A 19,736-nucleotide genomic window follows, 5' to 3' on the forward strand; every position below is an offset into this window, starting at 1 on the left:
AGGCTATGAAAAAGTAAGATTAAAAAGAGATTAAAAAAAAATAAAACAGTTCATTCTTATCAATGGGTTCAATTCTTCTACACTGAAAATATATCCAGCCATGCCTTAAGGCAGAAGGCCTCAGGATATTCAAGTGTTAAAATAAAAAGTTACCACACATGGAATTAAAACTTTTGGATACTCTTTATTCAATTTTATTCTTCCTACCAAAAAAATAAGTAAAAAATAAACAAAGAAACATAAAACATTTATACAGCTCATGTTGGGCTGGGAAAAAAAAAAGTCAGTCATGGATTTCACCCCCTAAGATAGGATACTTTATTCTTTAGCCTAGAAAACACTGCTTTTATTTTTTATTTTTAAATCATACAACAGATTTTGCATTTTCCGACTACTCTGAGTACTCCGCCTTACAGTGCAACCCAAGACAAATCAACTACACTAAGTATTTGGGAGGTATACCCTTCTGTACAGCTCGTTTGTAAGCAATGCAGGTGCATAACCACTACTCTAATATAGTGCTCGAAGATTCATTGAGACTTTCATAACACCTTCCCCTCTTGCAACAAGACAACTGAAGGTCATCGCTGGATGCATCGTAATCTTTCAGTCTTGAAAAACTTGGCATCAAGTCTCTACGGAAAGATGCGTGGCAAAATGGTGCCAGTGCTGTGGCTGCTTCTAGAAACAACTGGCAAAAAATATTTAAAGCTAAAATTTATTGCTCCCGATTTAACTTGCAGAACCATACTGTTGTGTACAAACTGTTAATCTCCATAGATGCTCAGACATGATTGTCTCCTTGTGTCTAAACACACAAAATACAAGCTGCTATCTGTACAGTTTACAGTACTGAAACACATATATTTGAAAATGAAGTATAGATATGTACTTTGCAAAGATACATGATTTTACAGTAGGGGTTTACCCAAACTTATTTTTTTTTACAGCCACTTTCAAAATAGACAACAACTTCACTAGTATAGCTAAATTACATCAAAGAAAGAATCAGTGTATTGAAAGTAAATAGACTGGCCGATTCCCCAAGATCCCACGTTATTTTTATGTGTCTTTTTTCTTTTCCTCTTTTTTTTTTTTTTTTTTTTGAAGAAACCCCTATACATAAAATGAAAATAATTTCTGGATATTTTCTTCAGTGGTGGACTAAGCAGTTTCTTAAAACAAGACATTAGTTTGCCCTTCATTTCCAAATGCCTTGAAAATAAGATCTACTACTGCTTTAAAAGAACCATCGGAATGCTTCAGCGCTGGGAACAGGTGTTCTCTATAAAAAAAGAGCAAGAAAACAAGTTAAGCTTTCTTTCTGTGCCAATATAAAATTAGACTTTTCTCCTTTACACTTTGGTAATATTTTTAGTTACCAATATACCACATAATGACATCTATTTCCACATTTAATAAAAAGAAATGCTGGATCTGAGAACATTACAAAAACAAGAATCATCGACTTAATGGTAATTTACTGAATATAGTGATTAAAACATGTTGGTTTAAAGTATACAGGAAATGCAGCCTGAAACATCCATAGATTACAATCAGAATAAAAGGAAGGTTGAAGCTCCTAACCAAATAGCATGAAGACCAGTCAGCACAGGTATCAAAAATCTGGATCTGCCTCCCGGCATGCCTCTATCACCTCAGTGTCAGGAGCAGAGACACACAGATGGCACCGCCACATCATGAGGAAAGGAAAGGATTCACTTCTGCTGCTTAGCTTTCTAGAGTGACTGTTTTTTAAGACAGGTCATCTATCTGGTTTTGTATTTCAAAGGACATAATCAGCTACGCACACAGCCTTCAGTGTGAGTGAGAGTGTTTGCTGTAATTGTTTAACTGCAATTGACTTACCCTGCCTCCTAGCACACTAACAAAAATGCAAGCAAAAAGTTAAACCAGAATTTAGCCCCTGTTTTTATATACAAAATCCCAATATATACACACATAGGCTACCTATGTGAAGCTGAGGATCAGAGTTCAGGAAAGTAATTTCTTTTCTCTGCAGATTTTTTTATGACAGGCTAACAATAAATATCACACTCATATTACCTCTATCATTTATCAATTACTAAATGTTAAACATGGTTCTATGAATAATCTAACGAGAACTCTACTGACAAAACGTATCACTATTTTAAAGTAAGCGAGTTTTTATTTTTAACAAGTCAATGTATGTATGAAGAGAATTGATACTGTCAATGATACTCAGTGGGGCTTAACTCTCCTTTTGTGCCATCAAAATATTATCAGTGGTTTTCCAAAGGAGTGATAAGCTAGTATCCAAAAGTACAAAGAATCTTTTCAACAAAAAGCTTGTAGGTTACTATGAGGTATTTCGGGTAGGCAACAGGTAGTTAAGCCTGAATTTTCATCTGTGTATCAACATTCTAATAATTCAGCATGTCATATTCTTCCTTAGAATGCCTCGTCCTATAGTCTGCATATATTCTAAAGATATACATACATAATCACATGAATACACTGTGAAGGTACACAAGAAACAATAAGTCACGAATAAATTTTCCTATGAAGGCTAATGAAAGAGAGTTGATTTTATTTCTTAGACCAGTTCAACAAGTCTGTGTAGATACTATAGCAAGATGGCTGCTAAGGATTAAACAAGTATATACACTGCATGCCACCAATACACTTCTATTGAGTAGGTATACAAAAATTCATGAACATGAACACATAATTATATACCTTGTAAATACATCTTAGGAGAATGTTAACAGCGCTGAAATTTATTTTCAAAAATACACTGAAAATTCTACTGCAAGCATTCTAATTGAGATTAGCTTTTATTTGCCTCCTCAGACATGAGTTATTTGCTTGACGTTGTCCTATTGTAATAACGTCATCTAAAAAAAGTATTAATTGATTAAGATGTCAATTAGAAATTCAAATGAATAAAATAACCATTTCGGAAAGCAAACCTGCTTTTCACTATCTGCACTAAAAGAAATTTTTTAGAAAGTCCTCACAACCAGTACAATAAATTTCAAAGTAACTGAATTAAAAACAAATCATGGATATGCTATAATTTACCTAAGTTTGCACATAGGTATATACAAAAAATGTAACTTCTGAAGTGTTTTCTAAAAGTACAAACAAAATGTTCCATAATCTCATAAAAATAGTACTGATCTTATTAATATTTTACTCCTTATCCATGATGGCTTAATCAGTTTTCTGCTTTCCAGCTTAGTTGGCATAACTGAATCTTTTGATTCTGTTAGTGAAAAAAACCTTCTACTACTTTCTAGCTTTACCGGTTTGAGGGATAAATGTAATGATGATATATCCTGATTCTATTTTTTAAATCATTATTAAAGTAACTCTATAAAGTAATAAGAAACATGACATACTCATTCTAATATTCATGCGTTACACACACACACACACACACACACACACAAGCAGTAAATGAAAACTTAAAAGTTTATACCAGATGCTAACTTGCTGGCTGATGCCAACTAAGAATAAATTTTATATAAGCACGCACACTTATATAAATGTAGTCATTTTTAACGAGGTAAGTTAGATCCAAGCATATCCATGCAATTATAGATCTATGGTTACAAATTCACATATGAAAAATAAACATGTGCATATATATTCATATATATGCACATTTATGTGTATATGTATGACACGGAGATGCCAACTTACTCTCAGATGCCAACTGGAAACAAGATTATAAATATATACTTATGTAATCTTGTATCTTGATAAACATATATGTTTATGAAGATAAACAGCAAAAATATATGGAGTACATTTTTTTAAATGAGATGAAGTCCTTATGTCTTCAATAGACTTTTAAATCTCTTTTCCAACGTTCTGCTCTTCCTGTGCCCCTTTCAGCTACTCAATTTTATTTGCCGCATTTAGGAGAAGCACGCTTACAAAATGCCAGCTAGGGTCAAAAGTCACTGTTGTGTGGAAAAAAATAGTCACTTCTCAATGCATGTTAGCACTAAAAATCCACCTCTAAAAACTAGGCAAACACGAGGGAAGCTCAGCACAGATTTTTCTACACTAACACGATCTGTCATAGATATTCTGTGATATTACTATGTATTTTAATATTACTATGCCTATATTGAGGCCAGTACGTATTCCCAGGTACAAGTACATGGACAACTGGTTGCAGGGAAAATGAGAATGCAAACTGGGAAGGCTCTTCTAAAAACTGCTCATTCTTTGTACTAAGATCTTGGAGGTCCAGAGGCCAAGAAATGTTTAGTTGGAAAATCACATAAAATAAAATATGTGGAAAAAAGAAAAAGAAAAAGAAAACTACTGATGCATTCATTAGAACAAGTAATCAAGGCATCTACCAGAAATTTGTAGTAAGCTTTCTCTAACAGGCTTATTACAGGGTTAAAAAGTGACAAAACTCAGTGTCCTACGGTGCACATGAAACAGTTCTATGTCCAATCTTTTCCCAATTTTCATCAGGCTCCCTGGAAATTTACTTCAGGCCTGGACTGGGCTCTTCTAGCCAAGCTGGGTGAAGGAACACTGTTTTGATAGGTAAAATATTAGGTTAAAGTATAGATTTTTAATTCTGTCTGCACTAATTTGGGGACACATCTTTACTAACTGTCCACGAATGAGGTCATCTTTATAGGAAAACTTCGATAGTAAATGGTGCAGGAACTCAGCATACCAACACGGGGGATTAAATACCCTGACCAGCTACCTTCAAGTTATATAAATTCAAAAGCCCAGCTGGGGAATCATACTCCTGATGAGATTATAGGGACTTTCTGAATCTCAGCGATGCTTGCAGGGGACCTTTATCCTGAGTGACAGGAAAGCCAGATTCCACTGGAAGAGAAGGGGTGGGGAAGTAAAAAACAGAATTTAGTTGATCAGCGTTGTTTAAGGCAGCCCTCACTGTTCCCGCAGGTGCGAACACTGGCAAACAGCAGCCTTGCTCCCAGGAGACCCGTGGGGGAACCTGCAGCCCCAGTTCTCTTTCTGGTACTGTTGAAAAGCACCGTGTTGCAGAGAATTCATCCCTACACAAGCCAGATACCGACGACCTTCAAGTTCATAGGCATGTCTTCTGTTTTTCCCCTGAACAACTTTTAAAAGAAAAGGAATTTCCTTAAATAATATAATGATATAATCCAAGTCCAAATACATTTTACATTTACTATTTAAAAATATATGAAAAGTTATTGATGTCTTTGGCAGATTTGTGTTTCAGTTTGTTCTAAACTACCTAAAATAATTAAAAATCCCCAAAGGCTGCCACCTTAAGAATTTGCATGTGTTTTATGGAAGTAGTGTCCTCAGGTGGAGGACGTATCTACATAGTATTGTTGGAAATATATCAAGTCCAATAAAAATTCAGCTCATAAAAGCTAAAAATGGGCATCTATGACTCTGCTACATAGGAAGATATGCAGATTGGCCATTCGTATCTACTAATAAAATACAATATGTAAAATATTCTCAACCCCACACATAAAACTAATCTCTTTTAATAAAGGTAGACTTGGAGTCCCAAAGAGAAAATTAATAACTTTTGATGCTGAAATTTACCTCAGACTGCATACAATTTTAAATTGAGAGAATGATTATGACATTAGAAATGTCTATGACTAAAGTGAAATATATTTTTCCGACTTATTTATATATTTCCCAATCCAAAAATTTCAGTGATTTACCCAGGCCTTCAGAATTCTAATGTGAAACAAGATGAGTCTCATATAATGATTTCCAAATGGAAGTCAGTACTTTGGGGTACAAATAACTTCCTGTTTTCCCATTTATAATTAATTAAAGAAATGTAAGTCATCGAATCATTTCCTGTTTGCCATATGATATGAATATTTTTTGAAACAAAATCAATTTCAAGCTGTAGTTAGCCATTACAATCTCTTATAAAATCTTCTGAAATACTGTTTTAACTGTGAGGAATCCCACTATAAGTTTCTTAGACTCCTGGACATCTGTGGCCTTGATGTTGGAAACCCTCACTATGTTTGAGTCTACCTTTTTTTTTTTGGCTGTAGCCGTAGTCATTATTGTTTGGTGGGCCTGGGCTGGATTCGGACCCGCCAGCTCAGTGTATATGGCTGGCACCTTAGCCGCCTGAGCCACACACTAGAATTTGAAGACCTGAATGAACCATGGAAATTTTATAATATAAAATGAATAAATAAGACAAAAGGTACTAGGCCCCATTGTTTCCCTTTAGCTATTCAGTGATGTTTTTTCCAGTTTCACATGAAACTTTCAAGATTTGGGTTTTTTTGGTAAAAACAAAAGCAAAAAGTTTCCTGATTTATGAAAAACTACATTTTTCTAATGTGATTCACTAAGCGCATTGAAACATTTGAGATACATAGGTTCCCAATTTTCTTATTGACAAAAATCTCAAGACCTAGTTGTAGAAATTGGAAATTGTATTATACATTTCTGTGGATAAGAGCACCCACACGCTAACACAAATTAATACACATTAATACAAATCTTTGAACAATTAATAATTATGGCACAAAACGATACCTAGTAGAGGTGAGCGCCTCCTCCCAAACGTTATTTTTTTCATGATTCTTTGTAAGAGCAAAGCCAAAAGGTTTTCACAGAATGATTTTTCTATATTCTATTTATAAACAATATAGTCACAAAATCATGGTTCATAATAGTCTAATAATATAATTATTAGTAAGCACTGCTATTTCACAGGCTACTTAGTATGAGAGAACTATTAATTTATGACAAATGATAATCACGCAGTCCAAGAATTTATTATTAAATCAAAAACAACTTCATATTCATATCTCAATTTTAAAATACTTGGATTAGTATCAGTATACACTGTTTTTACTTTTTAAATTACACCTCAATACTTTCTTGTTCTGCCCTATCATAATGTATCTGTATTTATATTATATACAGATCATTTTTTCTCATAAATTCCAATTCTTTTAACATGTAACTATGTAAGTCTTTGGTAGAATCACACCTTATTTAGGCTATAGCTATAAGCTACAAAAATATCTATCAGTACTACCATTAACTGGAATATTAGACCCCCTATCCAGGGGAGACAGCACCAAATAAGTAACTCCCTCATTTTTATGACACAATTTGGGGGAGGAAGGACATAACTAGGATTGTAAGGATCCGTCCATGTTTTTGGTTTCCAAATTGACATCTGTGGCCAAGATACCTCTGATTAATGGTAGAGAACTTGAGATGGCCTTTCATTAATATTGATTCACTGATAGCTGCTCTTGTTACTTTTCTGCCTTGGGAATGAAGTTTCATCCCCCAGCCTGGCCCTGCCACACTCACTATAGCCACCACCATCCTCATAATCACCACTATGACAGCACGATTTGAGACTGGGCAGTGTAACTTTAGAAGCAAACTTGTTTCTATGTTATGTTGTAAAGGTAGTAAGTCAAGTCTTTATGCAGGTAGAGCCAGTCAGGAAAACAACTGTCCAAGCAATGAGAATGGATTGGGAAGGAAAGTAATGGACTAACACCAGGATTCACATTGGCCTAGAAATGACCCAAAGAAAGCACTTGCTTTTGGTCCTGGTATCTAATGCAGGGGTTCTCAAAAGGGGGCCAGTTCACTGTCCCTCACACCATTGAAGGGCCAGAGTGCGGGCCCCGGGATGAGTCAGCTGCTAAGCAGGACAGGCAGTGGCGGCAAAAATGCACGACGGGCCGGATAAATGTCCTAGGTGGGCTGCATGTGGCCCGTGGGCCATAGTTTGAGGATGCCTGATCTAATGTAACTACTTAATTTGGGCAAGTCTCTTGATTACTCTGTATAATTATATCTTAATTTATTTACTTCAAACCACATCAGTCTAACAAATAAAGTAAATTTATTGTGGTATAAATGGTAGTTTACTTTTTAAAATATTCTTGAACATACAAAAATAGACTGTAGTATGGTGATACCATGGTAAGCAGAGAAAGGAAAACCCTTCATGAACCCACAGGTTAAAGAAGTGTAGTTTTGTATCATATTTTTAATCTCACATGTAAGAGGGAGTCAGAAAAGAAATTAAAAATAAAATTGAGACTAAAAAGCAAAAGTTAGGTCAATAAAATCAATCTTATACTTTATAAGTATACATGATTGGAATAGTTTCCCTATCTCCTACACTCATATGTATATATTTTATTTGCATGTGTAAGTATATGTGAATATACGTAGTTATAGAACATGAATAAATACGTACATATACGAAAACGTGTGTGCATAAAAGTTCAATAAATCAATCTCCTCTCAAAGTCATGCTAGCAATTCCTATTGAATATAACAACACCTCTAAGTGAGATCACTGGTAATTAGCTATTAAAAAAAAAAAGACTCATTTTTCCTGACCCAATTGTTGGACAATTTTAAACATTAACTATATTAACTATATTAATTTTATCACTTTTTCACTGGAAAGGAGAAGAAATATTCATATAAAATGTGAGGTCACTTAAAAGTATATTAAGAGGTGCTATTTAATTGATTAAAGCTACAATTTGGACAGTCTTTAATGCATATTTAAAATACAATAGCTACACCTAACATCCATAAGAAATCCAAACTACAGTGATTCTCTTTGATTACTATACATCTGAGAATGTAAAAAATATTTGTTTTTTAATATCCTGTAAAAGTGAAAATCAGGCTGAGGCTAAGTTGCGTAGCACTTAAGATGCAGTCACTGACCTTCACTAGGTTCAAATTCTGTTATGATACATACATGACCACTGGGATAGACCCGGCCTACAAATCACAGCATGCTTTGTGTTCATGAACTACTAAATGGAATTTAGAAAATACTAATACTAATTTCAAATAAATCAAACAATTAGACGACCAAAATAACGTGCTTGCTTAAGACTACACGTCTAAGAACAGCATTTAGAGTTTGGAGACCTTCTCTTCCTCCTCTGTCCTCTGTTTCTCTGTTACTTTCTTTCTTAACTACATTGTTATTTCCTTCTTAACTACATTTCACACCAAATGCTCAAGTTCATAATCACTCTGATGGGGACACTCTGGTCTTTCTCCTTAATTTTCTTTTTTACATAATAAAGCTGAAATGTATACCATCAATTATTTTAATTTAATCTTTGTCAAATTATTACATGCTTGTTAGCATGTAATATAGAAATATATTTTGATTCCTCTGCAGTCATTAAACAGATACATACTAGTAAGCATTCTCCCTAGCATGACACCAGCATACTGTATGCTAGGCAATATCCTCAAGTATTAAGATTCTCATTTCTCCTGAGGAAGTTCCCATGGACTACCTTTTTCTGTAAGTATCACATGTTCCTTCTTTGTGCAAACATAGTCACATTTACATAGTTAACTCAATAGTAAAAAACATTAGTAAGCCTAACTTTTCAGTCACAGAGTTTTTAAAATGCAGTCATTCATAGTCTTTTCATTGTAATCTTTCCAGAAACTCTTCTATATGTACATTCTGTATTTTTCAGGAAATTCGCCTTCCAAGCACTTCAAAAGGACATTGCTATTTTGAACAATTTGTTGCTTGTAGATGCTGGATGTCCTCTATATTCCTAACACCAGTATCAAATTTGAACATTAGTCTCTTGGCCTTTCTCTGCTTCTAATTGCAGACTTAAGAATTCCTCTTAAAAAGAATTTTTGTTTTTCTACTATGGTAAATGAAAAGAAACAGCACTGAGTGGCTTTACTGGGTCTAAACTCAGAACCCAAGACGTCATTCCATACACCAGTGATATCATCCCTTTTGAGACAACTATCACTACTCATTTCTCATTTAAAACACCCAAGAAGACCCTGAACATTGCAATCCTTCTGCTAACGTGCTCCTTTCTGATTTCCCGTAAATCTGGAACAACCTTGCAGTCTGTCTCCTTTTCCTTCTTCCCTCTTCCTTCCTTCCTTTACTTTTTCCCCCTTCCACTATAGGCATTTCTCTAGGGTAAAAACCCAGGTTTCCAGTTCTCAGTGAAATATGCCTTGAAATAAAACTGAAAACTTAATACAACACCATAGCGACACACGATGTAGCAAGGTAGAAATTAGATCAGTCTGCTTTACACATGGAGATGTGGAAAACTAAACCAAGGACGAATCAGGAATTTTTTTTAATAAGTGTGAGACTGCTGCCATAATTTTCTAAAAGTTCTATATCACTATTTTAATTGTGTCCATTTTTTGGATGGAGAATTAAAAATAAGAACAGGGAACTAAATACCTAGGATGAAGGACTTGGAGTTAGAGAATTACACAGATATTAAAAAAGGCCAGTTAGGAGTCCAGAAAAGTTTGGGTTCCCTAAGCCCAGAAGTGTGTATTGATGTGTCCATGGGGTTCTGTGTCCATGTGTTTATGCGTCTGTGCGTTTATGTATGCATACATATATGTATTTATGTAGCCAGAGAACTTATGAAAAGTCTTAGAAGATCACAGTGCCTTCCTAGCTAAAATTTGTTAAACTGAATTAAATTTATCAAGGGTTTATTCTGTGCTTAATGTCACGCATTAAGAAATACACAACATAGGCACAGACCTCCCTAGAAGAAGGAAAGACACACTATTTGTAGAAACACATTTAAATTTGACTCTTTGACAACAATGTTCAAGTATAATTTCTTTCCTCACTACAGACACGTTCAGTAGTGATGTTGCTGTTGCTAACCTCGTGTTTTCCAGACTTGACTGCAACCAGTAGTTAAAGTACATTTATACTGCAGCCCAGGACATGCACACTGGTATATCCATTCCACTTCATAACAAATTGAACTCTACATTCAGCAGCCTTATAGAGAAGATCCAATATATTTCTTTTGAGATGGAAACGAGCCAGTGTCCTCTACTTTGTTTTTCAAAGACTAAAAGTAGACCACACAAGATATTTAACGTTTAATAGGAGAGTCCACATCTTCTCACATCACATCCATCTACGAACAACTGATAATTGTATCTTTTTTTTCTTATTCTTGACTCCATTAAAATCATCGTTTATCTCATTTAACCTATAAAAAAGAGTATCGCCGATAGAGAAGTCATTCCATAGCATAGTTATTTTCCTACCACTGATCCACCATCATTAATTTTCACCACTTCTACCTAATTAAATCTGTATGATCTTCTATTCTTTTAAAAAAATATTTGATGACATTTTACTTTGTAACATTTTGGAGAAAATATGTCTTATCTGGAATTGGTCAGACTCGCTAAAACACACAGCCATGTCCATGACTCTTCCTGTTCTATCAGCACATATTCCTCCCTCTTTGTCCTTCTAGGCCATCTCTGGCCTTTTGACATCAATCATCCATTTGGTGGTATTAGTTTTTTTTTTTTCTTTTTCTTTCTTTTTTGTCTTAAGTTGTTGAGCAAGGAACAGTGCTTTCAACATAGTTTTCCCCATAGTTTGACACTTTACTTTCTCAAAAATGCTTTCTAAAATATAAATTTAAATGCAGAACAGACACAAATGGGATACCATTTTTCCACCCATCTTGGAAGTATTCTCTTTTAGTTACTCTTTGGAATTATTCTACCAAATGTTTCAAAGGCATAAGTAAAAATAATAACATCGGCTATAACACAATCTGTTTTTCCTTATCTCTAATTCATCTGCCACCCCACTCCACTCAAGCCTCAGCTCTGACTCTCAAACAAAAAGTATTGAGTCAAGTCATAAAAAAGGATCTTTCCTTTATATACGTTCCATTGTCTGCAAAACTTTTACAACCGCTGAAGCAAAGCAGACATCCACATCCCATCTTGTCAAAGTTCCTTCTAGAAACTGCATTGCCTCATGGCTTGAATATTCCTTTTTCTTTTGTTTTTAATCTTTCTTGGTTAGTATTACAAATCTTCGAGGGCCTATTACTATTCCTATTACTGCTTAATTACATTTTATAAGTACCCTCTTCTTATTAAAAAGAAAAAATCTCAGCATAGTCAATTCACTTTTTATCTCAAAATGAAAATCTAGGTGTTTTATTTCCTACTAATATTATGATATGCATTTTTCCAGTTTTCCAAGTTTGCTTAATATTTTTAATTTCCAACATCTGTTAAGGTATTTCCAACTAGAATCCCCTTCTCTCTTACAGTGATACTCTTGGAATCGCTAATTTACATTTAGAATAACTCCCTGTGTCTGTCCAAAGAATGAAAATGGGAACCAAATGAAGGTCCCGGGTTAGTAACACAAAACACACTCACACACATACACACACTTCTATTAAGAGACACAAAAATTCATAGTGATGGTGCACCTATAGCAAGAAAAGAGAAAGAGCACTAAGCTATCAATGGCTTCCCACACTGACTGACTCCACTGGAAAATTTGCTCGGTTTTTTAGAACACTTGCCAAAGCAGGTATAAGACTAAGGAAATTTGTCTACCTCCTTCCAAGTAAGCTCAAGCCAGATATTTGCCAATCTGGACAATTACAACAAATATTCAGAAAACACACGCCACAAAATAGTCTACCTGGACTTTAATTTTTAAAAACTATAAGTAACCTGTTGGTGTGTTGAATTTTTTGTAAATATAGTTGCCTCATTCTCCACTTTTACTGATGCCTTTAAAATAGGACTGAGAAGTTGTACAGTAGCTTTTGTTTGCAAATATTAAACTACACATAATTACCTCCATCTTATTGATGAGGAAACAGTAAGTAATCATCAGAGAAGTTATGCTAATATACCTAACACAGTTCAACTCTTTAGTCACTTGATACTGGCAACTCTTTCGACAATGTCTTACCTAAGTATGTGGCCACACAGCCCAAATATAATTTTTAATTAAAAAGAAACGAAAATCTAGGAGACTCATAATGTATTTCCTGAATGTAATTTATAACTTATATCTGTCAAAGAACTGTATCTCAAATATGAGTTATCTGAAAAGGTACTTATTTGCTTTGCCACTATTTACTTAGTAAGAAATATAAAGTGAAATAGATGGGTTAAGAAATAGAAAAACAGAAAAATATCAGCAGGCTGATCGCATACCTAGCTATGGATTCTTATGCTTTTAAAAGAAATTAAGAGAAAGCCCCAGAAGTTTCACAGAGGAAAAAATATTTCTCATAATGTTTTAGAGTAGAAGTTAACAAGCCTGCTGGGATCCTTTTAGCCCCTGCAGAGCTAAGTCTTCAACATTATTAAATGGCTGTCGCATCTGAAGTATGGTGCAACATAACTCAATAAACAACAGAAAACATATGATGCAGAATGGAGGGAGCCTCTTCCATTACCCTGCCGAATAGCTCAATTTCAGGACAGGGGTTGGCATGTGATGGAACAAGATGTGACTTGAGGATAAAATCCTCCCTGTGCCCCTCCCCCACGATTTTGAAACTCCTGAAGAGTCTAATTGCTGGATTTTAAAAAGTATGCTACGATAAGGCACAAATCAAAGAACCAAATTATGAAGGCAACAAATCCTCAAAATTTACACAAAAAAATACTTTCATGAAAGTAAGTTTTTATTACAAAAGGTTTCCTAGAAAGCTCAACTCCCCTACCCAAGATCTTCTGATCTCTACAACACACAATAAAGATGAGACTTCACCTGGTATTTTTGGTTCATTTTTGCTTTTTAAAAATCAATCCAGGAATATGAGGAAAACTAAAAAGCAGTAATCCTTTCTTCACTTTGTATATTTACATAAAATATTAAGTAAATCTTGAATTTGACCTGTTACTTTAATTAGATATTTCGGTATGACAAATGTAAGAGTTTATTTTCATATTTTGTATGATCTGAATAAAAATAAATTTAAGATATGGACATATCCACTTTTTAAAAATTGAAGAGTAGGACACTTTCCTAGTTTTTTCGTGGTAAAATTAAAGTGAATTGATCTCTGGTGAACTATATATTCAGATCTAATCTGAACAACTGAAGTTAAGCTACAAATTCCAACAGCACCAACCACTTTCAAGACTTTTAAAAAACACACACTTTCAACCTATTTTAAGGAGATACTCAAATAATTTAATGCTGAAGTCTGTTAGCATAAAGATTACTTCAAGAATGCTTTCAGGGTCACACCAACATAAATTTTCAGTCTGGAACCAGATAAAGGGTGCTCCAACTAGAGCAAATATGGATAAAATGCTTATTCTTTTTGCACACCTTGACATTTTTAGTTTTTATAGGCTATTTCATTAAATTTTTCTATATTCATCAATAGGTAAGTCTGACTATAAAAAGTTACTCTGCATCCACAATAACAGATGGCTCAGACTCAACAGAATATGCAAAAATACTTGTGTCATCAATTCATTAAAAACTTTCAATCAATAGTTTAAAAGTCAATACTTTCCATTCTTAAAATATGCAAGTATGTTTATCTGACCAAACTGAAGTCTACTGTTTATTATTTGCTTTCTGACTGATTATACTTTGTTGAATTTCAAACAAACATGCTTATAGTATAATTTATGAGCAAGTTTTAATTGCCTTATTTTACTATGGCTAAGTGCCGCTAAAAGATTACGTAGAATTTACATGATATTTGCATGGGTACAGGTACTGTTTTCATTTAGGAATTATTAAACATAATTAATCTTTCAAACATACATTTTAATTGACAGATAAAATTGTATGCATTTATTGTGCATAGCATTAACTGTTTTAAAGTATATGGAACAAACTTTAATTTCCTTGCATTAAACCTAGTGACAGAATATGAATCTCCTTAGACTAGTATTACATGTGATGCCTTGGCCACAAATCTGTTTTACGGCTTTAGTCAAAACTAAACTTTTCTAAGCTTTTTTCTTGTCATGTATAAAACTCAAACTCTTACATTCTTTCTATGTTAAAATTCTAATGCTAACATGCTGCCCTTTTAAAAAAATTTATTGAAAAATTTCCTCTTTCTTTTTTTACAATCAATTTTATATGTACATTTTTGGATCAAAACAAAACTTTATATTTTTCCTACTGGCATGTTTTTTAATTATTGAAACTGAAAATGAAGAGCCATTTCTAAATTATGACATACAATGACAAACTGGTGGATGTTTCCACTTAAGGCATAAAACATTTACATTTCCTGGATGACTTTTTTAAAACCCCCAAATTTCAAAAACTTATAACATTTTCCATTATAGAATTATTTCATTGCTTAGCTATATGGCTCTGTTTGAGTGACACCCCTATTTAATGTCTGGTTTACAAATGAATTTCCTCAGGAGGCAGGTGCCATCTTCCTGCACAAATTGCAGACAGTATTTTGTATAGAATTTGGCAAGTGCAATTTATATGGTTGGGGCTCTTAGAATTTACCAACATATATAATATGTCTCTCCTCCCCTAAAACATCTCTTGAAGCAAGTAACCAATTTTGGGAAAGTATCTGGATGTTTTCAACCAAATCTTTTAGAAGCTCAACCTAACTTGTGGGAAGATTATTATTGGTCTGTACAATCAGCAGACAAATATTTAAGAGTGAAAAGCAGGAAAAGAGAGAAATGGAATTGTTCCAGTTTCACTACAACCTTCCTTCTCCAATCTCTCTTCCAGTTTACCCAAAGGATGGTGGTGGTGTGTAGCTTGCAGCAAAAGAGCCAAGAGTGGGGGCAGGGGAATCTCTGGAGGCACTGCTTACTAATGTAATTCCATAAATCAACTAATGGGAGAGAAACCAGATCTGTGTGGTCTCTAATGCTGTCCCACAGAGATCAATCATGTCACCTGAACAATGTTCAGGGACTAAGAGGCTGGCTTGCCCAGGGGACAATTTTATCCCTTGAGCCGTATCAGATTGAGATATTTTTAAAAGTTACATTTGAGCATCAGAAATGTAACTGCTGTGAATGAAAAAACCTGAAGGATTACTTTTGCAAGAGATAAAATATTATTATGTATCTTATTATCATAAGGATCTCCTATACTATAATTAGGAACTTAATATTGATCATTTAGAATACAAGTTTTTAAAACAGGTCTTGTCACACAAGAGGCATACAGCATTGTTAATAACTGCTTTGAACAATTAGTGGCTATTTTTAACGGGGTAATTGACTAAATGAACAATGGCTTATGCAAATATACAGTACAAAACGTAAGAGAAAAACTCCAAGTTATATGTGCATTATTGCATTGATTGTTATCAAACGGTGATTTTATAAACATTTTTCTAGGGCATTAAGATGCTCTGAAACTAAGCAGAACAACGTAAAAATAGCTAAAGGAGTTTTAAAGGAATGCTGGAGAGGCTTTAAAAAATTGTGGGTAAGAATCCCAATACATCCTTGTGAGTCGGTCTTAATTTCAGTTTACTCACCCTGAAAAAATCTGATTATGCTTCTAGTCTTTGGGATGAGAACAAGTCAAAAGGAAGAGGGGCACAGTCATTTAAAGTAATAAATAAGAATGTGTTGTGATTGTGATCCAGATGTTCATTGATGCTCATAATTTAAATCCAACAAATACTAGTTACAAAGTTTACACCTGAAATGCACAGGTGATATCCATAATGAGTCTCCAAATTACTATTCTCAGCCAGGAACCCATCCAGTCTCTAAAAGATTTCCTTAGATAATGATGGACCAAATTAGGAGGGAAGCCAGGTCAGCAAGAGGACTTTTCACCTCCATACAATCCCAGTGCCACCTTTGGTTCAGTCAGGTAAACCCTGTCACTCTGACATGCACCTAGCTGGTTTTCTATAACCACACTGTGTGGCTACACGTGGGTTTAAGGCAGTCATGCTGCCATTGCCTTCTTTAAAGACCTAGATAGAATCTTCGACAATTTTAAAAACTTTTTAACTTTCAGGCAAACAGTGTTCCATTAATCATCTTAGCCTTCAATCATAACTCATGCTCTGCTGAGGAGGGGCCTGCAGTTAGGTAAACATCTTTAGAGTTCTACAAAGGGAGAAATTTTCTTCTCCTTTTCACACCTTCTCTTCTGAAGATCAACAGAACTTTGTGCATGAAAATTTTAAAGAAGAAGAAAAGATGATTTTTATAGGATTTGCAATCAAGATACTGAAGAGTTTGAACATCACGACAAGTTTATGGGAAAATTATCAAAAGAAAAAAATAGGAAATTTATGAAATCTGTTTAGACTGATGCAACATAGAAACTTGTACAGAAAACCTATTGGTACTCACATCAAGTTCCTCCAGAGTGGTTATTTCCTAAATAAATCAGAATTATTCAATGGTCCTATCCACTATATATCCTGGTTTGAGGTAGTACCAGGGGTCTAGCTAAAGATCAGTTTTAATACCTGAACAAAATCAATAATTCTAGATACTACATTTCTATAGGAAAAAATGATAGCATGTCTTTATCAATTGGGCATTAATATAAAATTTCAATATGAACTGAATTTTAATTTCCAATGGTCATTAAATCCTAGAGGAGTTATTAAGAAATTAATACAGAAAATAGAATCCAGAAGTTAATGCCACCTAAGAAACTACACGGATTTACATTATAGTTGCTATTATCTTTGCTTGAAGACTGTTGCCAAAGGAAATGTAATAAATCACCCTTGCAGTAAAGTTAAACTTTCAACAAAGAGATGAGTTCTCTTATAATGAAAAATAAATGCAATATTTTGATGGAGCTGATCATGATCAATAATGACATCAATATAATTCTGATATTTTTGGAATCCCAAAGTGCTGTTTTGACTTATACACAATTTTTAAAAGTTTAAAAAAATCTTCATCATCTTTGTGCCTAAAACTGTAACAAAGCTCTTTATCCCTTTCTCTTTACCCCTTAGAAGACCACTCCCCAGTTCTTCACAGAGAAATCTCCTCTAAGCAGTGCTCACAATTAAAAAAAAAATGTACAAGTGCCCTTTTGCTGATAAACTTGCAAGAGCCACTCTGACCCTGCAATCCAGCCCATCTAATGTTCCCAAATGCTGAATCTACCACCTACAGTTTCGTGTATATATGAACATCTAACATCTACTCTGTAAATTTTATCAGGGGACTAACTATGATTATTTGTCTCTATACCACCAAAACCGTTTACCTGTGATTTTTCACCCTTTCCCCTTTATCTTTTGATCAGGACATCATATGAAAATTTCATAAACACATCAATCTTTGTATTTAACATAATTAAAAGCCTCACTTAAGGATTACTTCAGTGACCATCTGTACAGTGTCAGTTTTAAGACCATATAGGTAAAAAAAAAAACAAAAAAAAAAACCTGTTATTGACCATATTGGGTATCAACCCCAACTGAGCTTGGAGAATAGAACAATTCTGCAGCCATAAAATGGTCACTTGTCAAATGCAGAGCCCAAGGGAAAGACTTCTCTTTTCTTTCTTTTTTTGGGGGGGTGGGGTGGGGAGTAAATGATAACTGAATTTCAGAAATCATTCATTTATGAAACTATATAAATTATCTTTAAACAAAACACCACCTCCTGCCTTGAAATTAACTGATTGTATCCCTGTATTCTAAGTCCCATCTTAAGAACTGCAGGGAGAGATCAGCTTTCCATCCTATTTCCACTTTCATAAAAAATATCAGATTATGTAGAAAATACAATGGGAAACAGAAGCATTCTGTCATAGTGAAGAGAAAAACTATTCTAGAAAGGGTCAGAAAATCTTTTGAATCCAGGTTATCTTAGCTTCAGTGATGACTGTTGTATTATTATTATTTTTTTAATGAGAACATAGGCTTGTGTGCCACAAACTGTGTCTTCACTATTATAATCAGGGACTAATCAGTCTTTCTTAGCCAATCAATGTATATAGGATGTGATGCGTCCAATCCTCTGGGCATAGACGCCCCCTCTTTTTTAATAATGAGGAGGGGGCATTTTAAACCACCAAAGGAAAATATTGAGCATACTGAATGTGAAACTTCTGATTCTTCAAACCAATTACACTATTTTCCCCCCAGAGATAAAAAGGAGGGGCGCCCTCCCTATTAGGAGGGCGGTGCCAAGTGAAGTGCAGCTGGGGCGGGCAGTGGCGAGGCCATGCCCTCCGCAAACCACCTACAACTCTATCTTACAATCTGAATGGAGCTTCAGAGAAGGGGGACTGCATCTTGAAGCCAGACAGGAATCCCTGAAAGGGAGAGGGAGTGAGGAGGGAAGGGGGGAGACTGGGAAACAAGAAATCATCTCCTCTGACCTCTAGCGAAGTGCCAGGTTTTTTCTTTAGCTCTTCACATTTTCTAAATTTGCAGATCTGGTGTCCCGTTTTGCGGTTCCTGCAACTGCTGCAGACGCCACAGTTGATGAGCCTCTTGCAGGGCACGCAGACCCCACACCTTTTCCTCTTCTTCTTGGCCGGGTTGGCTCCGCCAGCTCCCCCAGAGGAGGACGAGGAGGAGGAGGAATGATTCTGCGGGCAGTCTGCCAGATTGGCAATTTGAAACGCACTGTCTGTGACGGCTGCTGAGGCTGCTGCGGGGGAGTGAAGGGCTGTCATGACGATGACCCCTGGAGGTAATGAGATGCCCCCTAAAGCCGGGATAGCGGAAAAAGTCCCCACGCGCTCGGGGAGATTCATTATCTCTGCTTCAGCAGCGCCGCATTTGAGCTTGTTCATGCATTCCCCCGCCAAAGGTCTGCAGTGTTCAGGGGATAAGGTGGAGAGGAAATTAGTATTTGCCATTTGCAACGACGGCTCTGGCGGGCAGCCAGCTTTCCCCAGCCTCTGGGAGTCGTTTCGGTGGTGCATGCTGGTCCTGCTGCCGCCGCCG

The 19,736-nt window shown here is 35.2% G+C and overlaps 1 protein-coding gene across 1 annotated transcript in view; it reads right to left on the reverse strand.

Annotated features, from left to right (window-relative positions):
• Positions 1–305: 305 nt before the first annotated feature.
• CXXC4 (CXXC finger protein 4) overlaps positions 306–19,736 on the reverse strand; it is a 23,000-nt gene continuing 3,569 nt past the window's right edge. The window contains exons 3-4 of the mRNA XM_012809275.1: positions 19,163–19,735; positions 306–1,285 (exon numbers count right to left, since the gene is read on the reverse strand). Coding sequence (XP_012664729.1) covers positions 1,241–1,285; positions 19,163–19,735 — 618 coding nt within the window. The 3' untranslated portion in view covers positions 306–1,240. The remainder of the gene's footprint in view (positions 1,286–19,162; position 19,736) is intronic.

This window comes from Otolemur garnettii, unplaced genomic scaffold (genome assembly GCF_000181295.1).
Source record: "Otolemur garnettii isolate 467f Iridium unplaced genomic scaffold, OtoGar3 scaffold00103, whole genome shotgun sequence".
In the NCBI taxonomy this organism is placed as follows: Eukaryota; Metazoa; Chordata; class Mammalia; order Primates; family Galagidae; genus Otolemur; species Otolemur garnettii.